Raw genomic sequence first — 27,399 nt, 5'->3', positions numbered from 1 at the left:
AAGAAGGAACGATATTTTCATAATTTAATAATAATAACATTATAACCGTTACCTTTTATTTATTTATTTATTAATAATAATAAATTTATGATCCATAGTGGCTCCTATTTAATGAACCAAGGTTGAGTTCACACTTGCAGTAAAAAATAGATGAGTTATTCCAAGATGATGTGAGTGGATCTCATTTAATGAATCTATGTTGAGATCGCCGTTGGAGATGCTTTTAAGAATCATATTAAGTCCCACAACTTTAATTCATACATTAATATTTTATTTATATTTAATTTTATTACAAATTAATATTTTAAATAATATTATTATATATTATTTTAATTTTAATTTAAAATAAAATTGAACTTAAATTTTTATAACATCATAAAAATTAAATGTTAAATATATGACATAAATCATTAAAAATGATAAAAGTAAATAATATTGGGATTGGTGAGTGGTAATTGAGAATTTTAAATATTAAGATGATAATAATTTTGCATAAAATGCAATTAAGATTGTCGAAGATTATCTTGATTTGAATTGTCATAAACAATTTTTTTTGAAACAATAAGACGAAAAAATAAATAAAAAATATTGTTATAGAAATTTAAAGAAAAAAATTTATATAATAATAATTGTGAAACAAAAATTAAGAGTAAGAAAAACAAATTGGTTTAATATAAGAAAATGTATTTCATATACACATTAATTGTAAAAAAAGATAACGTCGTATATTAATAAAAAAAACAAACAGTCATTAACTTGTAACAGTACCATTTCTTCATATCCGTTGTGTCAACTTGACCCAACTCCAATATAAATTCGTCAAAAACTGAATTTGATGTGGCTCCACGCTGACGGGCAAACTGTTGTAGTTGCTCTAATGTTCAGTGTTGAAGAATATTTGAGCTTAGAAGAGGAAGTAATTTCGGGAAAGAGGAACAGTAGAAGCAGCAGTGCAGGTTAGAACCTCTCCATCTGCAGTGACTGTGTATGTCTCTGGATCCACAGTTATTTCTGGAAGGGCATCATTCAATTTCATATCTAGTTTGGTGAGCTTCCTCACATTGTCCACGGCTTCCACCCTCTTGTCAAGTCCATAAGAAGCTTTTACACCATTGTCCAAAGCTGCCTGCTTGTGACAGATCAACAATTTGTGATGTGAGTATGTAACGGTTTATGTGTGTTCGTGTATGTATGAAAGACAAGATGAAAGGAAGGAGTCGCATGCCTTGCTCACAAAAGCAATAGAGTGTGCACTACTAGCCTTGCCAAATGCACCGAACATAGGTCTCATAATCACCTACAAAATCGGGTTTCCAAGTTTAGATGAAGCACTTCTGATTAAACGCCTCTAAAAAAAGCCCGGTTGGATATACAGTTATACATTCCATGTGGTGCTCTATTTCACATAAGGGTGTCAAATTTAGCCAACTAATATTTTACAGGTATGCAATTTCATAATGGTTATGTACTTGAATTTAGTTAGAATCATATAAGATATATTGAAATAAAGTGATAGGATGAAGTACCGAATACTTTTTGAATTGTATGAAGTTTTGTAAATTTGATCTTTCATTTGAACACTTAGATTTCTTAATTACATATTTTTCTTTTGTTTAATTTTGCTGAATTTATATTTTACACAAAATTTGTGAACTATGCTAAGTTTGGCAAATAATATCAAGACTTAAGAAAACAATACCGGTTCAGGTGTTGGGATGCTAGCGTTTGCATCACCCATGTTAGCCCATGCAATCCCGCCACCTTTTATCACCATTTCTGGTTTTGCTCCAAAAAAGGAAGGTTTCCATAATACAAGATCAGCTAACTTTCCCACCTGCAACATTAGGTATAATATAAATGAGGTGGTCAATCTCGTAATAAAATTAGAAAGATGAGCATCAGCTTCATAGCCGTCATCTGACAAGAAAATTGCAGTTAAATTATGAAGAAAAAAAAAAATTCCTACTTAGACGTGCAGCTATACCAGTGGCTCAATGATAATTCCAGATAGTTAAAAATTCAAAAGAGGCCACCTTTAAGTATTGTGTAATCAGCACTAATAAAATTTGCTACCAATTTTGTCCAATTATGGACCCATACATATCAAATGTGCGGAAAGCTGGATTTCTGAAAATCAGGTCTCACTTTGCTAAGAAAGGAACTCGCCCTGGTGTTTATTTATTTGCTGGATTTCTGGATTTCTTCAGTTTTATTTATTTTTTGCTTTGTATCTTTAATTGCAGGTGGATAAGTTCTGATGGCAATGACAACCATGTTTTTTCACAGGAAGTATCAAAACGACTTCGGGTATTTGTGTTTTTGCACAAAAAATATACTAGAAGTGAAAAAAGGACAAACAATCAAATAACATACCTCAACTGAACCAATATATCGCGACAAACCATTCACTATAGCCGGATTTATAGTGTACTTTGCAACATAACGTTTGATTCGAAAGTTGTCATTGTCTGAATCACCAGCCTGCAGGAGTCCTCTTTGTGACTTCATCTTATCGGCAGTTTGCCAAGTTCTGCTTATCACCTAAAGAAGAAATTATTCAGCAATTTAACTCTGAGGATAAAAAACTACTATCAATTTTTAAGGGTATACTTTTAATTTTTATTTTTATCAAAAAGTGAAAGCTAAAAGACATTTCAAACTCGGTCCTTCTATTCGATCGGCAATGCATTTGACTCAATCAGAATTGGTTGACTATTATTTAATAGTTAGACAGTTTTGCATTGAAAGGGTATAATTTACCAAAAAAAATCAAAATATAGGATCGAACACAGCTGCCCAATTTATCAGCCTAATGCTTTGCCAATTCGCAGGTTATGAAAATATTGTAATAAACATATATATACTTAATAAAATTTATAACTTCAATTTAAAATATACTCCTCTAAAAATAAAATGATTTAAAATTATGTTGAGTTGTCTTATAATTTTATCAGTGTCATGAGTTGAGTCTTTCGGTTTACTCTGGTTCGACCAATAGTCCTTTGTCTCCATGATCTTGTCGAGTCGATGTTCGAACCAGTTGAGACTAACAAAAGGGATCTTTGTAATAGCTCGACCCCTCTGACTGACACTATAATTCACGAACTTCTTGTTCCCCCTTTCCCCCAATGAAAAATTAACGAGTTTTTGTTTTTTGTGAGAATTGAACCCAGTACCTAGGAGATAAGTACCACTGTCCATTCATTTCCACTATCAATTATATACTGGGTTTGATTTCCACAGAAAGCAAAAACTCGCAAATTTCTTATTGGAGGAAAGGGGAAGGAGAAGTTCGTGAATAATAATGTCTATCAGAGGGGTGGGCTGTTACAAAAACATGTCAATCAGTAGTAAAGGTAAAAACTCGCTAATTTCTAATTGGGGAAAGGGGGAAGCAAGAAGGTCGTGAATAACAGTTTTGGTGTCGGTCAGAAGAGCCAGACTGTTACAATTTTCAAACAAATTGAGAGAAATGCCACTGGCAAACCCTTTTTAGGATTTAATTCGGCATTATCAAGCACTCAAATTCTTTATTTCATAATAAAAAAAATGGGTATTGTTAAATACTATAGTAGAATGTAAATAATATATATGGGCTGTAAGTATGTAAGTATTCTGGCCCGTTAGCATTACTGTAAATTAGGGTTATTTAATACCCTGTGTCTATATAAAGAGATTCCGCTGTGTAGTTGAAACACACGGGTTATTCATAATATATGCCTCTCAATACTCTTTATATTCAACATGGTATCAGAGCCAATTGAGAGACAACCCTAATCGTCAACTACCCGGTCGACCCACTGTCTCCGGTGAATATTTTTCTTCGGTAAACCGTGTTCTCAACTCCGGTTTTCCCCCTCTGCTGTTGATACGCTGATTCTTCAACTTCTGTTCAGCCGTTCACGCCCTATCATCGCTGCCGTCACTGCCGTCACTGTTTTTGACGAGTTTTTTCGACGAACGACCACTCCAGCAGCATCGTACACCCCAGATCGGCCAAAACCCTTCAGCCGCATCATCAGAACTGCCCTCACGCGCCCACACGCGCCGTCTGTCCTCCTGCGCGTGAGATCCACGCGCCGCCCACTGCCGCCGCGCGTGACGGCGCGTCCGGCCTTCGTTCACGGTGCCGCTTCGTCCACCGCACTCGCCTCGGCCCCCTGCTTCCATATCTGGCCTCAGTTTTCAGTTTCGAGTTACGGATATACGAGTTCCAGTTCAAACAGCCCCTGTTTTCCCGATTCCGACGCGTTTTCTGACAATCTGTGCTGACCATGGCGTCCCAGTTTGAAACAAAGAGCATCTTCACCAACTACATCACCTCTCCTCTCTCTGTTGAAAAATTGAATGGATCAAATTATGATAGTTGGGCTGCCGACATCAAACTATGGCTACGTGGTCAAGGTTACGAGGATCATCTCACCCAAAACCCTGATAAGGTGAGTGTGACTGAAACATCCAAATGGAGCCAGATTGATGCTCAGTTGTGTAGTGTCATTAAGTCTACACTTCATCCAGATGTTAAACCGATTTTCCGTCCGCATCTCACGTGTGAATCGGTTTGGAGTCAAGCAAAGGCACTCTATACTAACGACACACAACGTCTATATGGAGTTTGTCACCGCTTGTTGAACATCGTTACTCCGAAGTCACTCGATGGCTCTATTTCTACATATCTTGGCACCGTTCATAGTGCACTTCATGACTTTAATGAGCTACTCCCTCCTGCTGCAAGTAATCCAGTTGAACAGAAGAAGGAGTTGGATCAACGCAGCACCTTCTTCATGCTTCTTGCACTCTATGGCCTACCCCAGGAGTACTCTGCAACTCGTGATCAAATTTTGGGGTCTGTTACTGTTCCGGATATGTCTACTACTTCAGCGATCCTCCTTCGCGTACCAGCAAAACATCCAGTTGAGCAGTCTATTACTTCAGTTCCGGGTGACACTGCTGCTCTTGCATCTCAGAGACATAATCAGCAACGTTCTCGTGGAGGACCATCCAGCTCTAAGCCTCGTCCAAAATGTGAGCATTGTCATCGGCTTGGACACACTATTGATCGCTGTTGGAAGTTGCATGGCAAGCCTTCGCCTTCAATAAATGCAACTCAGCTTGATCCTTCTGCCACTATTCAGACTACACCATCTCCACAAGGCTCCCCGGCAAACTATGAAGATTTTCTCCGATGGATTCAGAGTCATCCAAACTCTAGTTCTCCTACTTCGGTTGCACACACTGGTAACTCATCTGTTTACCTCTCTCATTCATCTTCTCTCGGCCCTTGGGTTCTTGATTCTGGTGCGTCTGATCATGTTACTGGTAATAAAGGTCTCTTTTCATCACTTTCTACATCTGGTTTTTTACCTACTATAACCTCTGCCAATGGTACTCAAACCCGGTCTCAAGGAGTTGGCACTGTTCACATTCTCCCTTCTATCTCAGTTGCATCTGTTCTCTATGTACCTAGATGTCCCTTTAATTTACTTTCAGTTAGTCGATTGACTCGATCTCATAACTGTATTATTACGTTCACTAATGATAATGTTACCTTGCAGGACCGGAATTCGGGACGGACGATTGGCGTCGGATGTGAGTCACAAGGCCTCTATTACCTTTCTACAACATCCAAGACGTGCTCTGCCACAGAGTCCCCACATACTATCCATGCTCAGCTAGGACACCCAAGTCTTACCAAACTACAAAAACTGGTGCCTAGTTTGTCTAAGTTATCTACTTTACATTGTGAGTCGTGTCAGTTAGGGAAACACACCCGTAGTAACTTTCCCGATCGAGTCAATAAAAGAGTATCCTCTCCTTTTGCTTTAGTTCACTCTGATGTTTGGGGTCCCTCTCGTACTGTGTCTACTTTAGAGTCTAAGTATTTTGTTACTTTTATTGATGACTATTCTCGTTGTACGTGGTTATTTTTAATGAAAAATAGAACTGAATTGTTTTCCATCTTTGAGCAATTTTATAAAGAAATTAAAACCCAATTTGGAGTTTCCATTCGTACCTTAAGAAGTGATAATGCTCGAGAATATTTGTCTCATCAATTTCAAAATTTTATGGCTTCCAACGGTATTTTACACCAAACCTCATGTCCTCATACACCTCAACAAAACGGGGTAGCCGAACGCAAAAATCGGCATCTCATTGAAACCACACGAACCTTGCTTCTCCATGGCAATGTTCCATTCCGTTTTTGGGGGGATGCAGTCTTAACGGCGTGCTACCTTATTAACCGTATGCCATCTTCTGTCCTTGATGGCAATATCCCCCATTCGGTCCTCTTTCCCCATACACCTCTTCACCCACTACCACCTCGTGTCTTTGGGTCCACATGTTTTGTTCACAATTTATCCCCCGGTTTGGACAAATTGTCAGCTCGGTCACTCAAGTGTGTCTTTCTCGGTTATCATCGGTCCCAAAAAGGCTACCGTTGTTATTCTCCCACACTACACCGCTACGTTACATCAGCTGATGTTACCTTTTTCGAGTCTGTACAATATTTTAAACCTACCCATATAGCTACTGAGCCCTATCAGGACATTAATCCCGAACCTCCTCAAGTAGTTATCCCTCTCCCACCCACTCATATTCCTATCGAACATGCCGAGTCTGTCGAGTCTGCCCCCCAACCTCCACGACCACTACAAACATATCAGCGTCGTCGCTTATCCTCTGTTGTGCCGGTTCCTGCTCCCATTACAGACTCTCCTCCGACGCCACATCCGGATCCGGCCCTGCCACCTGAGCCTGACCTTCCCATTGCTCTTCGTAAGGATATTCGCACCACCCGTAATCCATCTCCTCATTATATTGATTTGTGTTATCATCGTCTTTCTCCTTTACATTACACTTGCTTGTCCTCCTTGTCTTCTGTTTCTATTCCTAAAACTACAGGTGAAGCATTATCCCACCCTGAGTGGAGGCAAGCAATGCTTGATGAGATGTGTGCTCTACAAAGCAGTGGTACTTGGGAATTGGTACCTCTACCTCATGGGAAGTCGGTAGTCGGGTGTCGTTGGCTTTATACAGTGAAGGTTGGTCCTGATGGTAAGATTGATCGATTTAAGGCTCGTTTGGTAGCCAAGGGATATACTCAGATTTTTGGGTTGGATTACAGTGACACATTCTCACCGGTTGCCAAAATGGCATCTGTCAGACTATTTTTCTCCATTGCAGCAATTAGACATTGGCCCCTCCATCAGCTTGACATTAAAAATGCTTTTTTGCACGGTGATCTTGAAGAGGAAGTGTATATGGAGCAACCACCAGGATTTGTTGCTCAGGGGGAGTCTTCCAACATGGTTTGTCGGCTACACAGGTCCCTTTATGGTCTTAAACAGTCTCCTAGAGCTTGGTTTGGCAGATTCAGCTCGGTAGTACAAGAATTTGGTATGATCCGCAGTGAAGCCGATCACTCTGTATTTTATCACCACTCAGCCCAAGGGTGCATCTATCTTATTGTTTACGTGGATGACATTGTTATAACTGGTAGTGATCAGCAAGGAATACTCCAGTTAAAACAACATCTCTCAAATAAATTTCAGACTAAAGACCTTGGTAAACTCCGTTATTTTCTGGGTATTGAAGTAGCTCAATCCAAGGATGGCCTTGTAATTTCACAAAGAAAATATGCTATGGATATTCTTGAAGAAACTGGCCTACTAAATGCCAAGTCAGTTGATACTCCTATGGATCCAAATGTCAAACTCCTACCCAATCAGGGGGAGCCTCTATCAGATTCAGGAAGATATAGGAGATTGGTTGGAAAATTAAACTATCTCACAGTCACTCGTCCTGACATTTCCTTTGCTGTCAGTGTGGTAAGTCAGTTCTTAAATTCTCCTTGCCAAGAACATATGGATGCTGTAATCCGGATTCTTAAATACATCAAAAGTGCACCTGGAAAAGGTCTCATTTATGAAGACAGAGGACATACTCAAATAATTGGCTACTCAGATGCTGATTGGGCAGGCTCACCCATAGATAGACGATCAACTTCCGGGTATTGTGTACTCATAGGAGGAAATTTAATATCTTGGAAGAGTAAGAAACAAAATGTTGTAGCAAGATCCAGCGCTGAGGCAGAATACAGGGCCATGGCACTAGTAACATGTGAACTCATCTGGCTGAAACAGTTGCTGAAAGAACTTCAATTTGAAGAGACTAGCACAATGACATTAATATGTGATAATCAAGCTGCATTGCACATTGCCTCGAATCCGGTGTTTCATGAGAGGACCAAGCATATTGAGATTGACTGCCATTTTGTTAGAGAAAAGATTGAATCAGGTGACATCATCACCAGCTTTGTCAAATCCAATGATCAGTTAGCAGATGTGTTTACAAAGTCATTGCGAGGTCCTAGAATTAGTTATATATGTAACAAGCTAGGTGCATTTGATTTATATGCTCCAGCTTGAGGGGGAGTGTTAAATACTATAGTAGAATGTAAATAATATATATGGGCTGTAAGTATGTAAGTATTCTGGCCCGTTAGCATTACTGTAAATTAGGGTTATTTAATACCCTGTGTCTATATAAAGAGATTCCGCTGTGTAGTTGAAACACACGGGTTATTCATAATATATGCCTCTCAATACTCTTTATATTCAACAGGTATAATAATAAAGATGGGATGAGTTAAGTAAAGGAAGGACCTCTCCAATTCTACCCATAGCCTGTGAATCAGAAGATATAATGCTAATTGCACCCATATCATGCAAAATATCTTCAGCAGCAATTGTTTCAGCTCTTATCCTTGATTCTGCAAAAGCAACATCTTCTGGAATATTCCTATCAAGATGATGACAGACCATCTGTACATCATCAAGTCTAAATTAAGAATAAAATCAAATAACATAAGCTACATTATTACCACTGTGTTTTTTATTCTTCATACCAACATGTCAAGATGCTCATCTATGGTATTTGATGTAAAAGGGCGTGTAGGATTTGTTGATGAGGGTAGGACATTCTTCACACCACATACTTTGATGATATCTGGAGCATGGCCACCACCTGCACCTTCACTGCCAAGGATAGTAATAGAGAAGAGTAAATAACCAGCTAGGTTTGATCAGAAAATAGGACAAAAAAGCCACCTGATTTTTGATTCTGATGGACAGCAAGATGTGAGCATATCAGCATACAATATAAAATCATGCCCACCTTGAACCCTCCATGGAATCATCAAGAAGAGTTGATTGTTTAAATTTTAAAAGAGACAAAGCAAATGTACAAGCATAGACATGTACAGAAGTGAGTATTCTACAATGGAAAAAAAATAAAGGTTTGTGTTGATTATGAGATCAAAGATCAGAATCACATGATTCTGAATTGTATAGTTATTAGTTTGTATTTACTTAGGACTTCAGTTTTATTTTTCTTTCCTTTTAGAATAGCATTTATAGGGAACCAGTTTCCTGATTTCCAGCTCTATTTTGATTGTACTATTTATACTCGTTATGTAATTAAATGAATAAACAATCACTTTTACCCATTGTATCATAGCTAGATCTGAACCATCTCTAGTCCCTTTCATCGACGCAGCCATGGAAGAAGACAAAACAGAAGGCACACCCACAAAGACTGGCATAAACCTTTCCAGCTCAATCGAAGGGACTGCACTTCTTATCACTGGCCACAAGTTGAATGGCCAAAACTACCTCCACTGGGAGAGGTCAATATCATTTTGTAACAGGGACTATAGAGGCAATGCAGCACATAACCCACAAGAAATAAATAAGAAACAAGATCCATTTCCATTCAACAAAGAACAAATAGAAGCTCTGTAGAAAATGCTCCAATAGACTATTCTTGCTGTAGAAAAATGTGGTACAACAACACAAAAAGGTAATTTTTACATGCTTTACACACTAGCAAAGGAAAACCAAAATCATGGATCATAGATTCAGGAGTCTAGGATCACATGACTAGAGATATACTAGTATTTGACGATTATTCTCCCCGTCATGATAACTCTACTATTCAAATTGTTGATGGTACCTTGTCAAAGGTTATTGATACAAGTTTTGTTATTATTTCAAAAAATATTACTCTTGATTTTGTACTGTATGTGCCCAAACTTGATTGCAACTTGTTATCTATTAGCAAACTGACCAGAGACTTGAGATGTGTCGCAATTTTTTTTCCCAATCTGTGTGAATTTCAAATTTTGGAGTTGGGTAAGATGATTGGTAGTGCTAAAAAGTGTGTTGGACTTTAATACTTGCAAGTTGAAGATTCCTCCAGAGAACTCAAAGCCAATTCTTGTGCAGTGGTTTCTCCAAAATAGTGAGGAGTCTGTAATGTTGTGGCACTATTTATTAGGATAGCCAAGTTTCATGTACTTAGAGAAAATGTTTTCCTCATTATTTAGTAAAAACTCTTGATGTTCCTATGGCATTAAGAAAAGGGAGGATAACTTGTACTCAACATCCAATTGAAAGATTTGTGTCATATGGGAAATTATCACAAAAATACAGGGCATTAGTAGCACTTGATAACACATATATTCCAAGAAATATGCAAGAAGCCCTTTAACAACCTGAGTGAAAAGCAGCTGTAGCATTAGAGATTCATGCATTGATTAAAAATAACACTTGGAAAAATTACTACTCTACCAGAAGGAAAAAAACAAGTTGGATGTAAGTGGATAATCTCTATTAAATACAATACTGATGGGAGCATCAACCGGTACAAGGCCCGAGTAGTAGCAAAGGGATTTGCCTAATCATATGGAAAAGACTATGAAGAGACATTTGCTCTAGTGACCAAACTTAACTCAGTATGAGTTATACTATCAGTGGCTGCACACTTGGATTGGCCACTACATCAGCTAGTTATTAAGAATGTTTTTCTAAATGGAGAGTTAGAAGAGTACGTATACATGCAAATTCCCCCAAAACTTGAATCATTCGACACCTTAAACAAGGTGTGCAAGCTTCGAAAATCCTTGAACGATCTCAAGCAATCCCCAAGAGCATGGTTTGATAGACTAACTCGAGTTGTCAAAGAAGATGGATTCATACAAGGCCAATCAGATCACAGCTGATGATATGAGCAAATCAAACACTTGAAAGAAGTCTTGGCTAGGGAGTTTGAAGTCAAAGACTTGGGGCAACTTAAGTATTTTTAGGGATGGACTTAGCTCGTAAAACGGATGGAATATATGTTTCTCAAAGAAAATACACCCTAGATTTACTCCAAGAAATTGGAATGCTTGGGTGTAAGGCTGCCAATACTCCTATGGAATCAGTAATCAAAAGCAACTTCAAAGAAGGTCCTCTAGTTGACAAAGATAGCTACCAAAGTCTAGTTGGAAAATTAATCTACTTAACTCATACTCGGCCTGATATCGGATTTTTCGTGAACATGACAAGTCGCTACATGACAAGTCCTACTGAAGTTCACATGAAAGCTGTGAACAGAATCCTACAGTACCTTAAAGGTACACCAGGTAAAAGTCTTCATTTCAAGAAAAACTCAAATAGGGGTATTGAAGTATACACTGACTCAAACTGGACTGGATATACATCAGACAGAAATTCAACTACCGGCTATTGCTCTTTTGGTACTATAACCATTGACCATGTACCATCGTGCAATCAAACAGCAGGCGTCCTAACTAAAGCTCTCCCAATAAATACATATGAAAATATCAGATCCAAGCTTGGCATGATAGATATCTACCACCCAGATTGAGGGGGAGTGTTGATTATGAGATAAAAAATCAGAATCATAGGATTTTGATTTGTATAGTTATTAGTATGTATTAATTAGGACCTCCGTTTTCTTTTTATTTCCTTTTAGGATAGCATTTATAGGAAATCAATTTTCTGATTTCTAGCTCTATTTTGATTGTACATAATTAAATTACTTGTACTATTTATACTTCTTATGTAATCAGTTTCATTATCACTTTTCTGCAGAGTTTAATCTATTGCTATCCCACATTATAGATAAGATCAGAGTCATAAAGGAAGAAATCGGTGTTCTACCAAGAAGTTACATATGAAGTCCTTTTTGCTATGGTAATACTTTTTACAACGAAATTTAAAAATAAAATTAAAATGAATATTTTTCTTAGAACATTGATTAAAAAATAACAAGCATGCCACACCTGTGCTTTTTTTTTTTCTTCTTTCAAAGTTAGCATATACCTGTGGTAAGTATGAATAGTTCTTCCTTTAAATGCAGCAATTGTATGTTCCACAAATCCAGATTCATTTAAGGTGTCAGTATGTATGTTAACCTGTTATCGTAAAAGTTAGTAATAAAAGAATAGGCGACATATAGTAAAAATGAGAATATTACACAGTGGAAACATAATACAAGAAAGGGTTAGAATGAATACACTAGGGAGAAAGTTAGAGAAGCACCAACAAAAGTTCAAGTATAAAGAGCGAATGATATGGAGGGTAGTTCAACGACTTGAGGTAGAAAGAAATCAAGAGGTCATACATGCTTTTGTAAAAAAATAAAGGACGAAAGGTCACGCATTAAACTATTAAGAAGGATTTAGATTTGAATGGTTTGTTTTTAGACATAATTTATGGTTGATTATTATGGTGTTGTTTGATCTATTCATCCGACGCCATGAAATGATAATTTTTGTTGTTGTTGTAACTTGTAAATTAAAAGTTAAGACCAAAAGTAAACCAAAATTACAAAAGTAAAGGTACACCAGGTAAAAGTCTTCATTTCAAGAAAAACTCAAATAGGGGTATTGAAGTATACACTGACTCAAACTGGACTGGATATACATCAGACAGAAATTCAACTACCGGCTATTGCTCTTTTGGTACTATAACCATTGACCATGTACCATCGTGCAATCAAACAGCAGGCGTCCTAACTAAAGCTCTCCCAATAAATACATATGAAAATATCAGATCCAAGCTTGGCATGATAGATATCTACCACCCAGATTGAGGGGGAGTGTTGATTATGAGATAAAAAATCAGAATCATAGGATTTTGATTTGTATAGTTATTAGTATGTATTAATTAGGACCTCCGTTTTCTTTTTATTTCCTTTTAGGATAGCATTTATAGGAAATCAATTTTCTGATTTCTAGCTCTATTTTGATTGTACATAATTAAATTACTTGTACTATTTATACTTCTTATGTAATCAGTTTCATTATCACTTTTCTGCAGAGTTTAATCTATTGCTATCCCACATTATAGATAAGATCAGAGTCATAAAGGAAGAAATCGGTGTTCTACCAAGAAGTTACATATGAAGTCCTTTTTGCTATGGTAATACTTTTTACAACGAAATTTAAAAATAAAATTAAAATGAATATTTTTCTTAGAACATTGATTAAAAAATAACAAGCATGCCACACCTGTGCTTTTTTTTTTTCTTCTTTCAAAGTTAGCATATACCTGTGGTAAGTATGAATAGTTCTTCCTTTAAATGCAGCAATTGTATGTTCCACAAATCCAGATTCATTTAAGGTGTCAGTATGTATGTTAACCTGTTATCGTAAAAGTTAGTAATAAAAGAATAGGCGACATATAGTAAAAATGAGAATATTACACAGTGGAAACATAATACAAGAAAGGGTTAGAATGAATACACTAGGGAGAAAGTTAGAGAAGCACCAACAAAAGTTCAAGTATAAAGAGCGAATGATATGGAGGGTAGTTCAACGACTTGAGGTAGAAAGAAATCAAGAGGTCATACATGCTTTTGTAAAAAAATAAAGGACGAAAGGTCACGCATTAAACTATTAAGAAGGATTTAGATTTGAATGGTTTGTTTTTAGACATAATTTATGGTTGATTATTATGGTGTTGTTTGATCTATTCATCCGACGCCATGAAATGATAATTTTTGTTGTTGTTGTAACTTGTAAATTAAAAGTTAAGACCAAAAGTAAACCAAAATTACAAAAGTAAATAAGTGAAAACATATCAGAAAGTTGTGCCTGGATATCATATTGTTCTGCAACAGTCAAACAGTTGTCTATTGCGGCCGGTGTAGTTCCCCAATCCTCATGCAGCTTCAGTCCCATAGCTCCAGCCTTGACTATTTCATGTAGTTCATCAGGCTTGGCACAATTCCCCTGAAGCAATAAATGGAAGTTTTAATTAATTAACTTTAAACATAAAAAGAGGTTTTCAAGTTTAGGAAAAATAACTAAACAGAGAAAAAGAATAAGCATTATATTAAGCAAAAAAGAAAAACAAAAAACTGACTTTTCCCGTAAAACCGAAGTTCAGAGGCAGGTCATCTGTTGATTGTAGCATCAGTTGCATCTGAATCGGAGCTGGTGTGCATGTTGTTGCACGTGTTCCATCAGCTGGTCCTGTTCCTCCTCCGATTAATGTTGTGATCCCTATATACAAAAAGCAGCAAAAAAGGTCTCAATAAAATCCACTATGGGAGTGTTCAATACGTACAAATATAGTCTTGCACAGTCAAATGATCTCAAAGTCAAACAACTAAAATATTTAATCTACTACCAGTCATGACTCCAGCACACTAGAGCATGCACCAAATATTTAGTTAAAATACACGTGCACTTTAAGCAGAAATTGCTTTCAGTTGTGAAACTCACCACTTGATATGGCATCATATACTAATTGAGGGCATATAAAATGTACATGACAATCTATAGCCCCAGCTGTTACAATCAAGCCCTCTCCAGCAATAACTTCAGTATTAGCCTATAGATGGGACGATGCGTATATAAGCAGTATCAAGATAATTATGAAGGAATTCAATTCATTGCCTCGGATATCTGAAAAAGAACTTACCCCAATGATCATATTAACAGATACACCATCCATAATGTCTGGATTTCCTGCTTTCCCAATTGATGAAATAAGGCCATTTTTAATACCAATATCTGCTTTGAAAATTCCAGTATAATCGATGATCACAGCATTTGTTATAACAGTATCCAAAGAGCAATCAGGTGGATGGCCACACGACTGACCCATTCCATCTCTTATGACTTTACCACCTCCAAAAACACATTCATCACCATAGACAGCAAAATCTTTTTCAATTTCCACAAACAAGTTAGTGTCACCAAGACGAATTTTATCACCAATAGTGGGGCCATACTTGTTAGCATATTCCTCCCGAGGAATTAATTTAGTCAATGAATAGTCTTCTCCAGTAATACCTTCCCTAGGAAATTCATATTTGAGGTAAGAAATTTTCTCAGACATGGATTGGCGAAGATGTTCGCAAATTTATATAACAATAACTTAAATAGCAAATCATAAACCTTGCATTTTCCTCATCCAAATGCCCGAATCCCCTTGTTCTCACAGCCTCCATGGCTGCTATGCAACTGGAGTCGTTGACTGGACCATCAACAATGTTGTTACCTCCTCTGATGACTTTGTTACCTCCAATGCTTACAAGTATAACACTTTTACTTTCCCCTGGCTATCAAAAGTAAGTGTTTTTTGATTAATGGTTTGTAATCTAATAAATGAATTAGTTCACCAGAAGACCGTGTCTATCCTTCTCCCATGAGAACAGCACTGAATAAAAAATAATTATAGTGCAAAAAATTCAATGAACTATACACTACAATTACTGTGATAAATTAGAAAACTGACATAAACATAGATTTCACCTCAAAGCGTGTGGTAGTCCCAGAGGCTATATTAAGGCGCTTGCCAAATGCTTTTCTTCGATCAAAGATTAAGTAGGGATTAACTTCAATAAAATGATAGTGGCTTCCAACCTGGAAACTTTCAGAAATATTGTAAAATGGTTGCTCCAGTTATTTTCTATGGACAATAAAAAGGAGTCAATAAGCTGAATATTTGAAACAGTAAACTTTTAATGTTAATATTTGACAAGTTTCAACAATTATTACTACTATAACTATACAAAACTTGACATGAATGGCTCAGAAGATTCTATTTCACGAGTTAACTATGATCCAGGATTGTTGACTCCAGGTATAAAGAAGTGAATGATATTCATATTCTTATATTCAAATATTCAAACAACAAACCGTTTAAATCCTCCAAAACTGATCACAAAACCGAATCAAGGAAACCAGTACTGATTTAGCAACGTTCATTGACATCGTTTTGTTATTTTGTATGTGCATAGCTTATCATACTGCATCTAGAAACCCTGGAACTATGTGTACCTAGAGCATGTTTCAAGCATTTTTAATCTGTAATAAAAAATGTCATAAAAAATGCATAAATTTTATCCAAAATGCAGAGGTGCAGGTGTGTAATACGCGGGTAAACACCTGAACTGGCCTGTCTCCATTGTTTACAACTTTAAGAGAGACTGCCACCCTTCCAGGGTTAAGAATTAGGCTTCCATCTTCAGATTTTAATTCACCAGGAATGATACCATCTTCTTTGTTTTCCATAAAAATGTCAAGTGAAGGTACTGTAAACACAATTTCCATCCATCAAAGATAGAAGCACTCAGCAGAAATACATAAAAAAACATCTATTTTAATATCAAAATAAAGGCATACCTGGAAGAAAAGAACCAAATAATGCTAGTTCAAGGTTTCCATTTTCACAAGCAATTGGATCATGAACCGTGATTAACTTAGTCCCATCACAAAAGGTAGCTTCAACCTACATTCGTTTTTGTTTTATAAAATGATGGTAGTAGCATGTCAAAAGTCTTTCTTTCTTTTTCTGTATGAGCCAGGACGATGGGGAAGATTGAAGAGTACTGTGATAAACTACATCAAAAATTGCACCGCATTCTTTCGAAGTTTTAACAAATCGTGATTAAAAAATTTAAAAGACCCCAAAAAAATATCAAAAATACTTTTCAAAATAAAGCCATTTGGGATAGTGCTTTTTGAACAATCTCACAAAAGTATCTGTATAATAAAGCCATTGCCATCATGATATTAAGTACCTGAACAGTTTCCAAGAGATGTGGAACAGCTGAAAGAACTTGTCTCCTGTTAAAATATGAAGGCAGATTTAGACACTAAACTAAAATATAAGCAAAACTGAACTAATATTATCCTGCATAATGATGTTATTTATAAAATAACCTTCAATTAATATAGATTTTATTTTTCAATAATCCTGTTATTATCATAGAATAAGTTTATAGGAAGGACAGTTTTAGATACACTATTAGTACTTTTTTTATTACATACAGTTGAATAAAATTCTCAATAGTGTCACATTAGTTATCAATTTAAGATATGAAACTATGATGAAGGAAGGGCAAAAGAAGATGATGAAAATGAGCATAATAATAATACCTTCCTAATAGTTCTCTCCCAATGGACATTAGCTCTGCAACACTCTTATCACCATTACGAACAAATTCCACAATCTATGCAAATAATATATATATAAATTCAATTAGATTATTTTGGTTCTGTTTGTAATTAATATTGATGTAGTGTTTAAAACCATAACCTAACTCAGTAGTATCTTGTATCTATCAATTTTAAAAGAGAAAAAATAATAATAATAGAATTGGAAATTGACAGTACTAGAAGAGAAGGAAAACTACCTGTGTTGCTATGAGAGCGACAGCTTCAGTATAGTTGAGTTTCAAACCACGGGCGAGACGTTTCTGTGCAAGGTACCCAGCATTGTGTAGTTCTAGTTTTTCGATTTCTCGCGGACACAGTTTCATTTCTATTCTATTCTCAGTTTCTCTCTTCAAATGAAACTCCTACTAATGAAACGGAACAAAAAAGGGGTTCAAATCAAATCAGTGAAAAATGAAAAACCAAAGTCAACTATAAGATTATCATTGTTTGTTATATCAGAGATTTTAGGAGTATATAATAATATAATTATTATTATTATATAATATTGTCAAAAGCTTAGAGTATGCTTCTATGACAGACCAAACAAAGCTGTAATCAAAATGTGTAAAAATATTTACACTGAAAATCGAGGTACTCTTTCGATTGAGTGGTTATTTATTTAGAATAGTTATAAATTTTTAGAAAAATAAGAACATGCTGATGTGGCATGTGGCATGTGAACATTTTCTTTCTTTAATTGTTGAATTTAAAATGACCAATACATTTCTTGAATTTACTTTTGTCTTTTTTCTGCATATAAAACTCTCGATCTATAGGATGTTTATTATATAAAAACAGTTTTTTTCTGCATATAAAACTCTCGATCTATAGGATGTTTATTATATAAAAACAGTTATTAGAAGATTGCATGTATCCTTGAGCACTGCGTTAATTGATTCGAAAATACATACCCCAAGAAATGTGGTTTGTGTCGGAACAAGGGACATAGCAAAAATAAATGTGTACTTATACTTTCGATGAAAATTAGTTAATTGTAATAAAATTAGTTCATTTTGTATTTGTATGTTTAATTATAATATTTTATTAAATTTTGTTAATTTTATGGACTCTATTTTATTTAAGTTTTTTAATAATTATAAAAAGTAAAATTTAATTAGATAATTATTAAAAATAAATAAATAGCATTATATTTATTTAATTATTTAAAATAATAATTTCTTAAATTAATAATTCAATTAAAATAATAATTATTGAATAATAAATTATATATTTATTATTATGAAAGATATTAAAAAAAATAATCGTTAATTAATCAAATCCCCTATATTTGTGCCTACTAAATAGCAGATTACTAAATATCACATTACTAAATATATATATATTTAATATATTTTAAAAAAAAATATACATGGAAAATCGATTTCATGTATATTTAAAAAATAATAATAATTTACCTTTGAGGAGTCGATTTCAGGAGTACTAATTTCTCACCAAGAGTACTAATTTCTCACCGCTCAAATTGTTTTTTTTTCAAAAGCATTGTAGAATCGTATATAATTTAAAAAGAGTGGTAATATAATAATTAATTTGTCCTTTAGTGGTATTATTAATAAAAAGTCCCCAATAGCGGTATTACTAAACCGCTCAACTTGATCCAATCATTACATTATCGGGGTTTTGATCTAGCATAAAATTTAAGTTTAAGTAAATTGGATCTGGATTAATTACAGATTAACCACAAAGAAATCTTTTTCAGTTTAAGGTTTGAACACGTGATACGAGTCGCATACTATATTCATGTTAGTATTTGTTAAACTGGTTTCATATTTTTTTTATCAAAATTAAACTCTATGAATTTATAACCTTACATGTTACACAGATATTAACAAAATTAAAATCTACAATAAAGATAGTCAATTATACACAACTATGATATGTGTAGTATGGACACTCAGATTAATGTATATGTTCAAACCAAAAGTGAACTGATATATCACCAGACGAGACTACAACTATTTCTCCAACCTTATCCAATGGTCCCTCAGCTTGTATTAGCTCTAGATCCAAAAATGGCTTCACTTGTAACTAATCTAATCCCCCTAACCCACAATTTAGCCATTTCAACCCCACCTTCACAAACAAAATGCACCTCCTTATTTTTAGAGGAAACAACATGAAACATTCCAGCCTCATCAACATCAAACTTCTTCCTACGGTTCCATCGAAATTTTTCACTTGGTCCAACCTCAGCCACTTTACAGACAATATTTCTCTTATTTGATTTCCCCCAACGTAAAATTCCAGCAGCACCAACCATTACAAGTTTCTTAGTATGAAATGATCCTTTACCACACTTTGTATGTTTCTTCACACTTGCACCACACAACACAACTCTTCTAGCTACCTCATCTGTTATCACACGTTCTGCATAATTTCCTTTCACGTTTTCTCTTGCTAGTAAAAGAGCTGTTTCGTGTCTCTCATTTTCAATTTCACATTTTGCTCCATAAGATATCAAAAGCTTACACATTTCTCCACAGTTTTTTCTTGCTGCTAACATCAACGGTGTGTATCCATGTTCATCAAAACCATTCACATCATACCCTTCTTTTAATAACTTTTCAACAATGTGTATGTCACCATAACAAGCTGCACGGTGAAGAGGATTCACATCAATTGAACTAAAATTGCAATAACCCTTTTTAACTGCATAATATTCAAACATCACCTTACGAAAAATTTCACTATTTTGGTTCATGTCAATGAAATTAAGAGCTGTTAAACCATATTTGTTTTTAAGATTAATCACATCAGCTCCAGCATGAAGAAGCAACTTGAAAGCTTCCACATTACCCCCTGCAGAAGCTATCATTGCAGCTGATAATCCATTAGCATTTTGTTCATTTATATTTATGTTCTTCTTTTCAGTGAGTTTTTTCAAAGCCTCTATGTCATTTGCACGTGTGACAAATAACAAAGATGAAAATCTAGAACCATTGCTTGATTTAACACTTTTTCCTGATCTAATTATATCCAAAATTGTTTTCTGATAAACTTCATTCCACTGAATAGAATTTGCTATTGAAGTTGCACAATGACCAATTGAATTCACTAACCCCAAATCAGCACCTTCTGATACCAACACTCTAAGACATTTCTCATGTTTATACCTAGTACAAATCATCAATGCTGTATCACCAGATTTTGTTCGAGAGTCCAAGTTACACCTACCATTATTAATCAAACACTGAAGAATGTTGTATGATCCAAGTCGGGATGCGATGTGAATAGGGTGTATATTTGTTTCTTCAGTAGTTTTCACTACTAGTTCTGTATCCACTTCATTATTTAGAAGTATGTTCACTGCTCTTTCATTGTTACATATTATGGCATGGTGTAAGAGAGTCCTTCCAATGTGAAAACTATTAGGTCGGAGATGAAAGAGTAACATATGAAGTATAGAACCAGTAGATTCAAAATACTCCACAGCACACCATGTGATTGGATAAGCTTCACCTAGTCCAACACCTACACGAAATTCTTCTCCTGTATCTGTATCCCAAGACCAAGCCCCTAATTTAACATTGATATCAAGTTTTACACCAACCTGTTTGCAAAAGTCAGAAAATAAGTACCTTTTTTAAAGTTTGATTAATACAATATAAAATAAATGTACTCAATGCAGAAACTTGACCGACCAATAAAACAATCCCAACAGATATTTTCGGGCAAAATGATCTCTGTGACATGGTAATGATGACGTGGCATCCATGACCTTGGGATCTCACGTATGCATTTAACATCTAGTTCATACCCTTTAACAGAAAAATTTGACGGAGGAACTAAAATGACTGACATGTTATAAATTGGGCGACATATTTGCCTATTCACAACATTCAGATATTAAATTAACCTATATTTACAATTTCATGGACCAATTTGACCATCTACACAATAAAATTGACTTGTTTTGCTGTATGAATCTACATAATTATTACTTTAATATTGTTAAAAGCCCACCCACCTGCAACAACAATCTAACAACATTAATTTGTCTGCTGACCACAGCAGCAAATAATGCATTGCAATCAACATTAGCGTGAAGAAATGGCTTTGAAGATTGAAGCAGAGTCCTATCTATTGCATTGGCATCAACTCCATGCTGCCAACAAACCCAAAAAAAGTGTCATTTACTATTTAGTAATCAAATATACTCTTTGGCATTTCTTTCTTTTTGTATAGTTGACCAAAATTTACCATAAACTTTCAAGAGAAAGCACATCCCATATCAAATATAGCCTATTTAGATCGTGTTCGGTGTCTGACACAGTGTCGGCGACATCAGACTAACACATATACTTATATTTCAATCAACTCTATTTTTTTCAAATTATTACAAGTGTCGGCATATGACTGTCAGTGTGTTATGGTGTTTGTGTCAGTGTTTCACAGACTTACACAGAGTATAACTATAATGGCCTTACCTTGATGAGTACATCAACAACCTCAATGAAGCCTCTACAACAAGCAGAGACAAGGGCATGAATTGCAACACGAGGACGGATCATGTTGGACTGCATGAGTAACTCAGCAAATCTGGCTTGTCCGACGTAGCTTGCTTCAAGTAAAGCCTCCTCACATGCAAGTTGTGACGCCCCACCATTGATAAGGACCTCCAACACTTTCAGGTGCCCTTCTCTCACTGCTGCTGTTGTAGCATAGCCTCGGAACAATCTCAGATTTACATTAGCTCCCACATTCTATCCCATCAAAATGTCAAAATTAAGTTAATAACTAATGGTGTGATAACAAGATGTCACCATTCTAGTAAATATTGTTTAGATAAACAACTTAATTAAGTGTTTATAGCATAAACGCTTATCAGATAAGTGTTTATGCGTAAGCTATTTATATGAAAAAAAATAAAATAGAGTCAAATCATTTTCATATAGGTTATAAGCTGCTTTCATAAATCATCTTAGAGAGCTAATAGAAATAAGCTGAAAACAGCTTATGAACATGTCATGAATTATTTTCATAATCTCTCCCAAACAATTTTACAAGTGTAAGTTCAAATAAATCAATTCAAACAATTAGCTTTCTTTATTGTCTGATAATAAGATCTGATAAAAAAGAAAGGAATCAAATTGCACCAAGGTACTGTCAACAACTACTAGCCAATAAGATGTCACGGACTAACTTGAACACAATAAGATAAAATTTCTTGTAACATATGACATCTCAACTAATATTTTTAAACATTTTAAAATGTCATTATATATAAAATAAAATTTAGTTAAAAGGGTAATTCATGGAAAAAAGAATCAAATAATAATTATCGTCTGGAAGATCAGTAATGTCAGACAAGATGCATGATATGATCTGATAACAATATTAAAGGTTGTTCGGTTAAAAAAATTAAATGGAGTTCAGAGTTAGCAATCTCAAATATGACTATATGAGGGTAGACCAATTATCCGAAAGAATAAGGTTGGAATGGAAAGATACCCCTAACATAGATGAAAATAAATCCAACCAAACCAAACCCACAAGCTAGATGTGAATGCTAAATCAAATTATTAAACATTGCAGATTGGATTGCCTTAACACAATTGTGTAAAAGTTTATTTATTTATTTTTGACACAACATTTTGTGTAAAAGTTGAATATCATTAATCCAATCATTGCCTTCTGTATAAGTAACGTTAAAAAAACATTGTTAAAATGTGCAAATGAAGCATATTTTCTATTAAGAATTTAAGAATATCCCGTTTTTTTCAGAATTGTTACTACATGACTTGCATCACGTGACTCCAAAAACCAAAAACAGTTTAACGAGGGAAAACTAAACATAAAAATAAAAAATATTTTAACTGCTAATAACTAACGCAATTAAGTGTGAAAAAATTATTTTGCATGTCATCGATATTTCTTTTGGAAGAAAAAAAAAATTGAACGGGAAGCAAAATTATCACACTTATATTTAACTGTTTTATTTAATAGAGCCTTTTTTTCTTCTTTTTTACACATAATATGATTTTTCAAACGCATAGAGTTTAATTTATATTCAATTGACACTCCTTATTATTATTATTGATTAAAATAAATGTCAAATATTATTATTGATTAACTGAAAATATAAATTGTGAAAAATTGATCAAAGTAAGCTTCAAATAAACTGAAAAGGGATAATAAACCATGGTACTTTGTAACCGAATGAAATCCAATTCACGAAGCAAAACTGATTTGTACCCAAAAAATCACAAAAAATGAATACTTACTACAACAATATTAATTAATCATAACCAAAATCGCATTTCGAAAAATCAAAACGCAAAAGCCTCGTAATAATAATTTTTTTTAATGTTCAGCATCATTTTCAAAATTCGTAATTAAAAAAAATTCATAAACAAAAAAAAAAGGAGCAACATTCGGAATCGTTACTTACCAGTAACTTACGAAGTAGCATCAAATTTCCAGAATGTGCAGCCAAAAACAGAGCAGTAACCTCAGTTTTAAACTCCTCATACACCGAGTTAACTCGGTGAGGTGACTCATCTTGAAGCACGATCTCCGTCGTTTTAGACTTCAACGACACCGTTCCAATGAAGTTAACATCCACCAAACGATTCGCTACACATTCCATTGCAGTTTCGTTATCACCGTGATGAACGGCGTCTATTAGATGCTGTGACATCTCTGTTTCGAAGTCAATTGGAAAAACCTGTTTCTTCAACGCTGTACTGGAATTCACAAACGCCATCATTTTTATTTTTATTTTTTGGTTTAGTTTCAGAACAGTTTATTTAGTGTTCAAAACTAGTAAGTTGTTTAGTGTTCAATTTTATGAATTAAAGTGTTGCAACTTTCGATAGAAACCAGAGAGGAAGGTAGTGAGGAGGGAAATTGGGGCTTTTATTATATATTTATAATGTATGTGTATTATTAACTATTAGTTATTACGCTTCAATTATAATAGGAAAAAAAATATTTGTTTTTGGTAATCAAATATTATATATTTTTCTAAAGAGGTAACCAATTAAATTTTAATTAAATTGTTTTTGCTAATTGAGCTGGCTAAAAATATTCAATATTTCTAATTATAAAATGAATCATCACTCAATAGTAAATCGTAAGACATTGATACATAGAAATTTGTTGATACGCTGCTATATAGAAATTTGTTAATATGTTGCTATATTGCTATATAGAAATTTGTCGTTGATACGCAAGAGTTTGAATTTAAATATGTAATTTTTTAACTTTTTATATTTAATTTTAACGGCAAAAACATTAATATGCACAAATTTAAATTTAAATCTTTCATTTTCTATTTCTCTACACTTAATTGTTAATTGCAACGACTTTGATACGTAAAAATTTGAATATCTAATTATCTACTTCTTTATATTTAATATATGTGAATCTAGCCGATGCTACTTGATAAAAAAAAACATGGAATACTTTCATTGTTTTGCTAAAAATATTATTATTTGCTAAAAATATCCTTGAAAAATCTATTCTATGTGTCAAATTAGATAAAAATAAAGAAATTTATATAAAGAGACATATTTGTTATGAAGTTGTGTCTTTACGTATGAATATTAATAATAAAAATAAAATTTTATACAAATCTACATAGTATGCGGTATATATTTGTATTAATAATAAAAATTAGATTCTATACAATTTTATTATTTTCTGTATTGATATATTTAGAAAAATATGATTCTCATGTGTTAATATTGTGGTATCTAATTTTTTTTAGTGATATCCTACATTTTTATAAGTGATATTTACTTTATTCATATCATATTACTAATCAGTTTAGGATATTGGTACATACATGAATAATAATTATGAAATGTAATTAATTAATATAGTAAATTTTATAAAGAAATAGTATAATGTTTCATATATACCATTTTACTGTATCTCCTTCTGTATTAAGTAAGGAATGGAGAAAAAATGTTAAATCGAAAACACAATAATAATGAAGAAGAGTATAATAGAAAAATAATTAATACTTTGTTGATACATAGAATAGAATGAGACTTTTTTTTTGTTAAAATAACTTATAATATAAGACGGATGTCGTAATTATTAATCTCTATATTTATTCATGTTGTGATTTAATTATTTTATAATGTTGATTTTCTATGTTGTCGAGTTTTTATATTTCAGTAAAAATAAATGTTTTCATAATTGATTTTAAGTTTTAACATTAAAATGGTACGTTTTACACATTTCTTATCAGTTTATTAAAATAACACATTAATTCACTTTTTATCTCATTTAGACAGTATCAATTAGAGGGCAATCTACAAATATTCTTGAATTTTAATGTATGTATTGAAATTATTTATTGTAAAGCTTAAGTTAGTTAGATGTAAAATCTTTTATTACTACAACGATGACGCGTAGATTCTAGTATCTTATCTAGCTTTTCCTTTATTTATTTTTTTGGTGAAAAGCTATTCCTCTATCTATTAGTCAAAATAATTTTGTATCAATAAAAAAACTATTATTTCCTAGCTTTGGGTGATTGAAAAAGATTGACCCTAGCTTATGGAAGATTATTACTAGTATTTGGCTGTTGACCTACCTTATGCAGAATTTCCACCTTTGATTCTGCTTACCAGAACCTAAATCACAAACAATAATTATACAAGTAGCTTTGCATTTCTATTTGAGTGAATATCATTTGTTAGATTAAACAAATATTTTTATCATTAAATAAAAAAGTGATATAGATAATTATGGTTTATTAACTAATGTACAACTTGTTCATAAAAAGAAGACTAGTGTATTATTATAAATAAATAAATAAGACTAATGTAACAATTCCATCTTAGGTAGAAAAATAGTGAACGATAAAAAAATGGCATAGGTAGTTGAACTTTATATTACTAGAACTTTGAGAAATAGTTTTTTCTTTACAAAAACATTGGAAAATACTATGTTCCTAAAGCCTCTTTTAAGAAAAAAAAAATCTCTCTCAATGTAAGTTTTATTACAAAATACTAGATATATTTATTAACGTAAATCTAATTGTAAAAATATTTGTTTCAAATATTTGTTATTTTTATTTCTCAAGGTGATATTAATTATAATTTTTCAATTATATTATTTAATTAATACTATATATATTATTTTCAATGAAATATTTTTTATTTTGCATAATTCATAGTAAATGATCAAGTACATTAATACTTAATAAATTAATAAATGTAATTTAATAAAAATATTATTTTCAAATATACATTTACTAATAGTATCAGTCTATTTATGTCTTGAAAAATACTATTTCTGATTCTTCTTATGATTCTATTCATAAGAGATAATTGAATTATAATTTAATTAATAAAAATTAATGTATTTAATTTATAGGCTAAATACCACACGTGATCTCTTAACTTAATTTCAATTAACGTTTTAATCTTTTATGTTTTTTTTTCTTTTTTTAATTTGGTCATTTATTTTAATTTTAAGTGACAATTTAATCTTTTATGTTTTAAAATATCAACAATGTTATCTTGATTTTTACAAAAATTCAAAAAATTCATCAAATTTTCAAACAAAACCCATAAAATTAATTATGTTTTTTAATATAATACAAATTTCATCAAATTCGTAACTTAAATATTCAAATAAACTCATATTTTCATTCTTTATTTGACGTTGTTAGAGATGAAAATATTACTCTATTTAAAGATTTAAGTTATGAATTTGATGAAATTGTATTATAATGAGGATGATAATTAATTTTATGGGGTTTGTTTGAAACTTTTGATGAATTTTTTGAATTTTTAAAAGAAAAAAAATAACATTGTTGACATTTTAAAATATAAAAAATCAAATTGTCATTTAAAATTAAAATAAATGATCTAATCGAGAAGAAGAAAAAAAAAATAAAAGATTAAAACGTTAATTGAAATTAAGTTAAAAGACTACTTGTAATATTTAGTCTAATTTATATTATAAATCAAATAAATCTATTTTTATTAACTATATTATATCTCAAATGGAGAGGAAAGTTAGATGTGATATAGAGTAAGAATAAAGAAAAGAGAAAGAAGACGGATGGATTGGGAGGGACATGAAGGTTAGATGTGACCAACTGTAGATAGATATTT

At 33.3% G+C, this 27,399-nt stretch overlaps 3 protein-coding genes across 4 annotated transcripts; 1 reads left to right on the top strand and 2 right to left on the bottom strand.

Moving 5' to 3' along the window:
• Positions 1–643: 643 nt before the first annotated feature.
• On the bottom strand, positions 644–17,783 carry LOC101514697 (urease). Its single transcript, XM_004502258.4, has 18 exons — positions 17,500–17,783; positions 17,243–17,316; positions 16,885–16,930; positions 16,487–16,592; positions 16,250–16,395; positions 15,614–15,724; positions 15,257–15,420; positions 14,778–15,156; positions 14,579–14,687; positions 14,217–14,356; positions 13,946–14,083; positions 13,401–13,492; positions 8,909–9,038; positions 8,667–8,825; positions 2,374–2,541; positions 1,700–1,834; positions 1,226–1,297; positions 644–1,126 (listed from the first exon to the last, which is right to left on the bottom strand). The coding sequence occupies exons 1-18, from the start codon at positions 17,623–17,625 to the stop codon at positions 905–907; spliced, it is 2,517 nt and encodes an 838-aa protein (XP_004502315.1). The 5' UTR covers positions 17,626–17,783; the 3' UTR covers positions 644–904.
• LOC140920559 (uncharacterized) lies at positions 3,586–5,695 on the top strand. Its single transcript, XM_073369080.1, has 2 exons — positions 3,586–5,319; positions 5,556–5,695. The coding sequence occupies exons 1-2, from the start codon at positions 4,275–4,277 to the stop codon at positions 5,591–5,593; spliced, it is 1,083 nt and encodes a 360-aa protein (XP_073225181.1). The 5' UTR covers positions 3,586–4,274; the 3' UTR covers positions 5,594–5,695.
• A 1,362-nt stretch (positions 17,784–19,145) lies between the features above and the next one.
• LOC101514046 (uncharacterized) lies at positions 19,146–24,167 on the bottom strand. 2 transcript variants are annotated; one of them, XM_004502256.3, is made up of 4 exons: positions 23,712–24,167; positions 21,748–22,023; positions 21,288–21,425; positions 19,146–20,870 (listed from the first exon to the last, which is right to left on the bottom strand). In XM_004502256.3, the coding sequence occupies exons 1-4, from the start codon at positions 24,027–24,029 to the stop codon at positions 19,305–19,307; spliced, it is 2,298 nt and encodes a 765-aa protein (XP_004502313.1). In that variant the 5' UTR covers positions 24,030–24,167; the 3' UTR covers positions 19,146–19,304. The 2 variants fall into 2 exon arrangements, with proteins under 2 accessions (XP_004502313.1, XP_027190223.1); XM_027334422.2 differs by lacking the exon at positions 21,288–21,425 and having other exon boundaries at positions 23,712–24,166.
• Between the last annotated feature and the right edge of the window lie 3,232 nt (positions 24,168–27,399).

This window comes from Cicer arietinum, chromosome 5 (assembly GCF_000331145.2).
Source record: "Cicer arietinum cultivar CDC Frontier isolate Library 1 chromosome 5, Cicar.CDCFrontier_v2.0, whole genome shotgun sequence".
Classification (NCBI taxonomy): Eukaryota; Viridiplantae; Streptophyta; class Magnoliopsida; order Fabales; family Fabaceae; genus Cicer; species Cicer arietinum.
This window is presented reverse-complemented; position numbering and strand designations above follow the sequence as displayed.

What these genes read in the sequence shown, in the direction of transcription:
- LOC101514697 (XM_004502258.4), bottom strand. Translation starts at nt 17,625, where the DNA reads ATGAAACTGTGTCCGCGAGAAATCGAAAAACTAGAACTACACAATGCT. An exon ending in CTATGGGTAGAATTGGAGAG is followed by an intron (nt 2,542 to 8,666) that starts GTCCTTCCTTTA and finishes TTTCTTCTTTAG; the next exon opens with GTGATAAGCAGAACTTGGCA. An exon ending in GCATCCCAACACCTGAACCG is followed by an intron (nt 1,298 to 1,699) that starts GTATTGTTTTCT and finishes CCGATTTTGTAG; the next exon opens with GTGATTATGAGACCTATGTT.
- LOC101514046 (XM_004502256.3), bottom strand. Translation starts at nt 24,029, where the DNA reads ATGATGGCGTTTGTGAATTCCAGTACAGCGTTGAAGAAACAGGTTTTT. An exon ending in TTGTTGATGTACTCATCAAG is followed by an intron (nt 21,426 to 21,747) that starts GTAAGGCCATTA and finishes GTTTGTTGGCAG; the next exon opens with CATGGAGTTGATGCCAATGC. An exon ending in TTGTTAGATTGTTGTTGCAG is followed by an intron (nt 20,871 to 21,287) that starts GTGGGTGGGCTT and finishes TTTTGCAAACAG; the next exon opens with GTTGGTGTAAAACTTGATAT.
- LOC140920559 (XM_073369080.1), top strand. Translation starts at nt 4,275, where the DNA reads ATGGCGTCCCAGTTTGAAACAAAGAGCATCTTCACCAACTACATCACC. An exon ending in TGCGTCTGATCATGTTACTG is followed by an intron (nt 5,320 to 5,555) that starts GTAATAAAGGTC and finishes GTTACCTTGCAG; the next exon opens with GACCGGAATTCGGGACGGAC.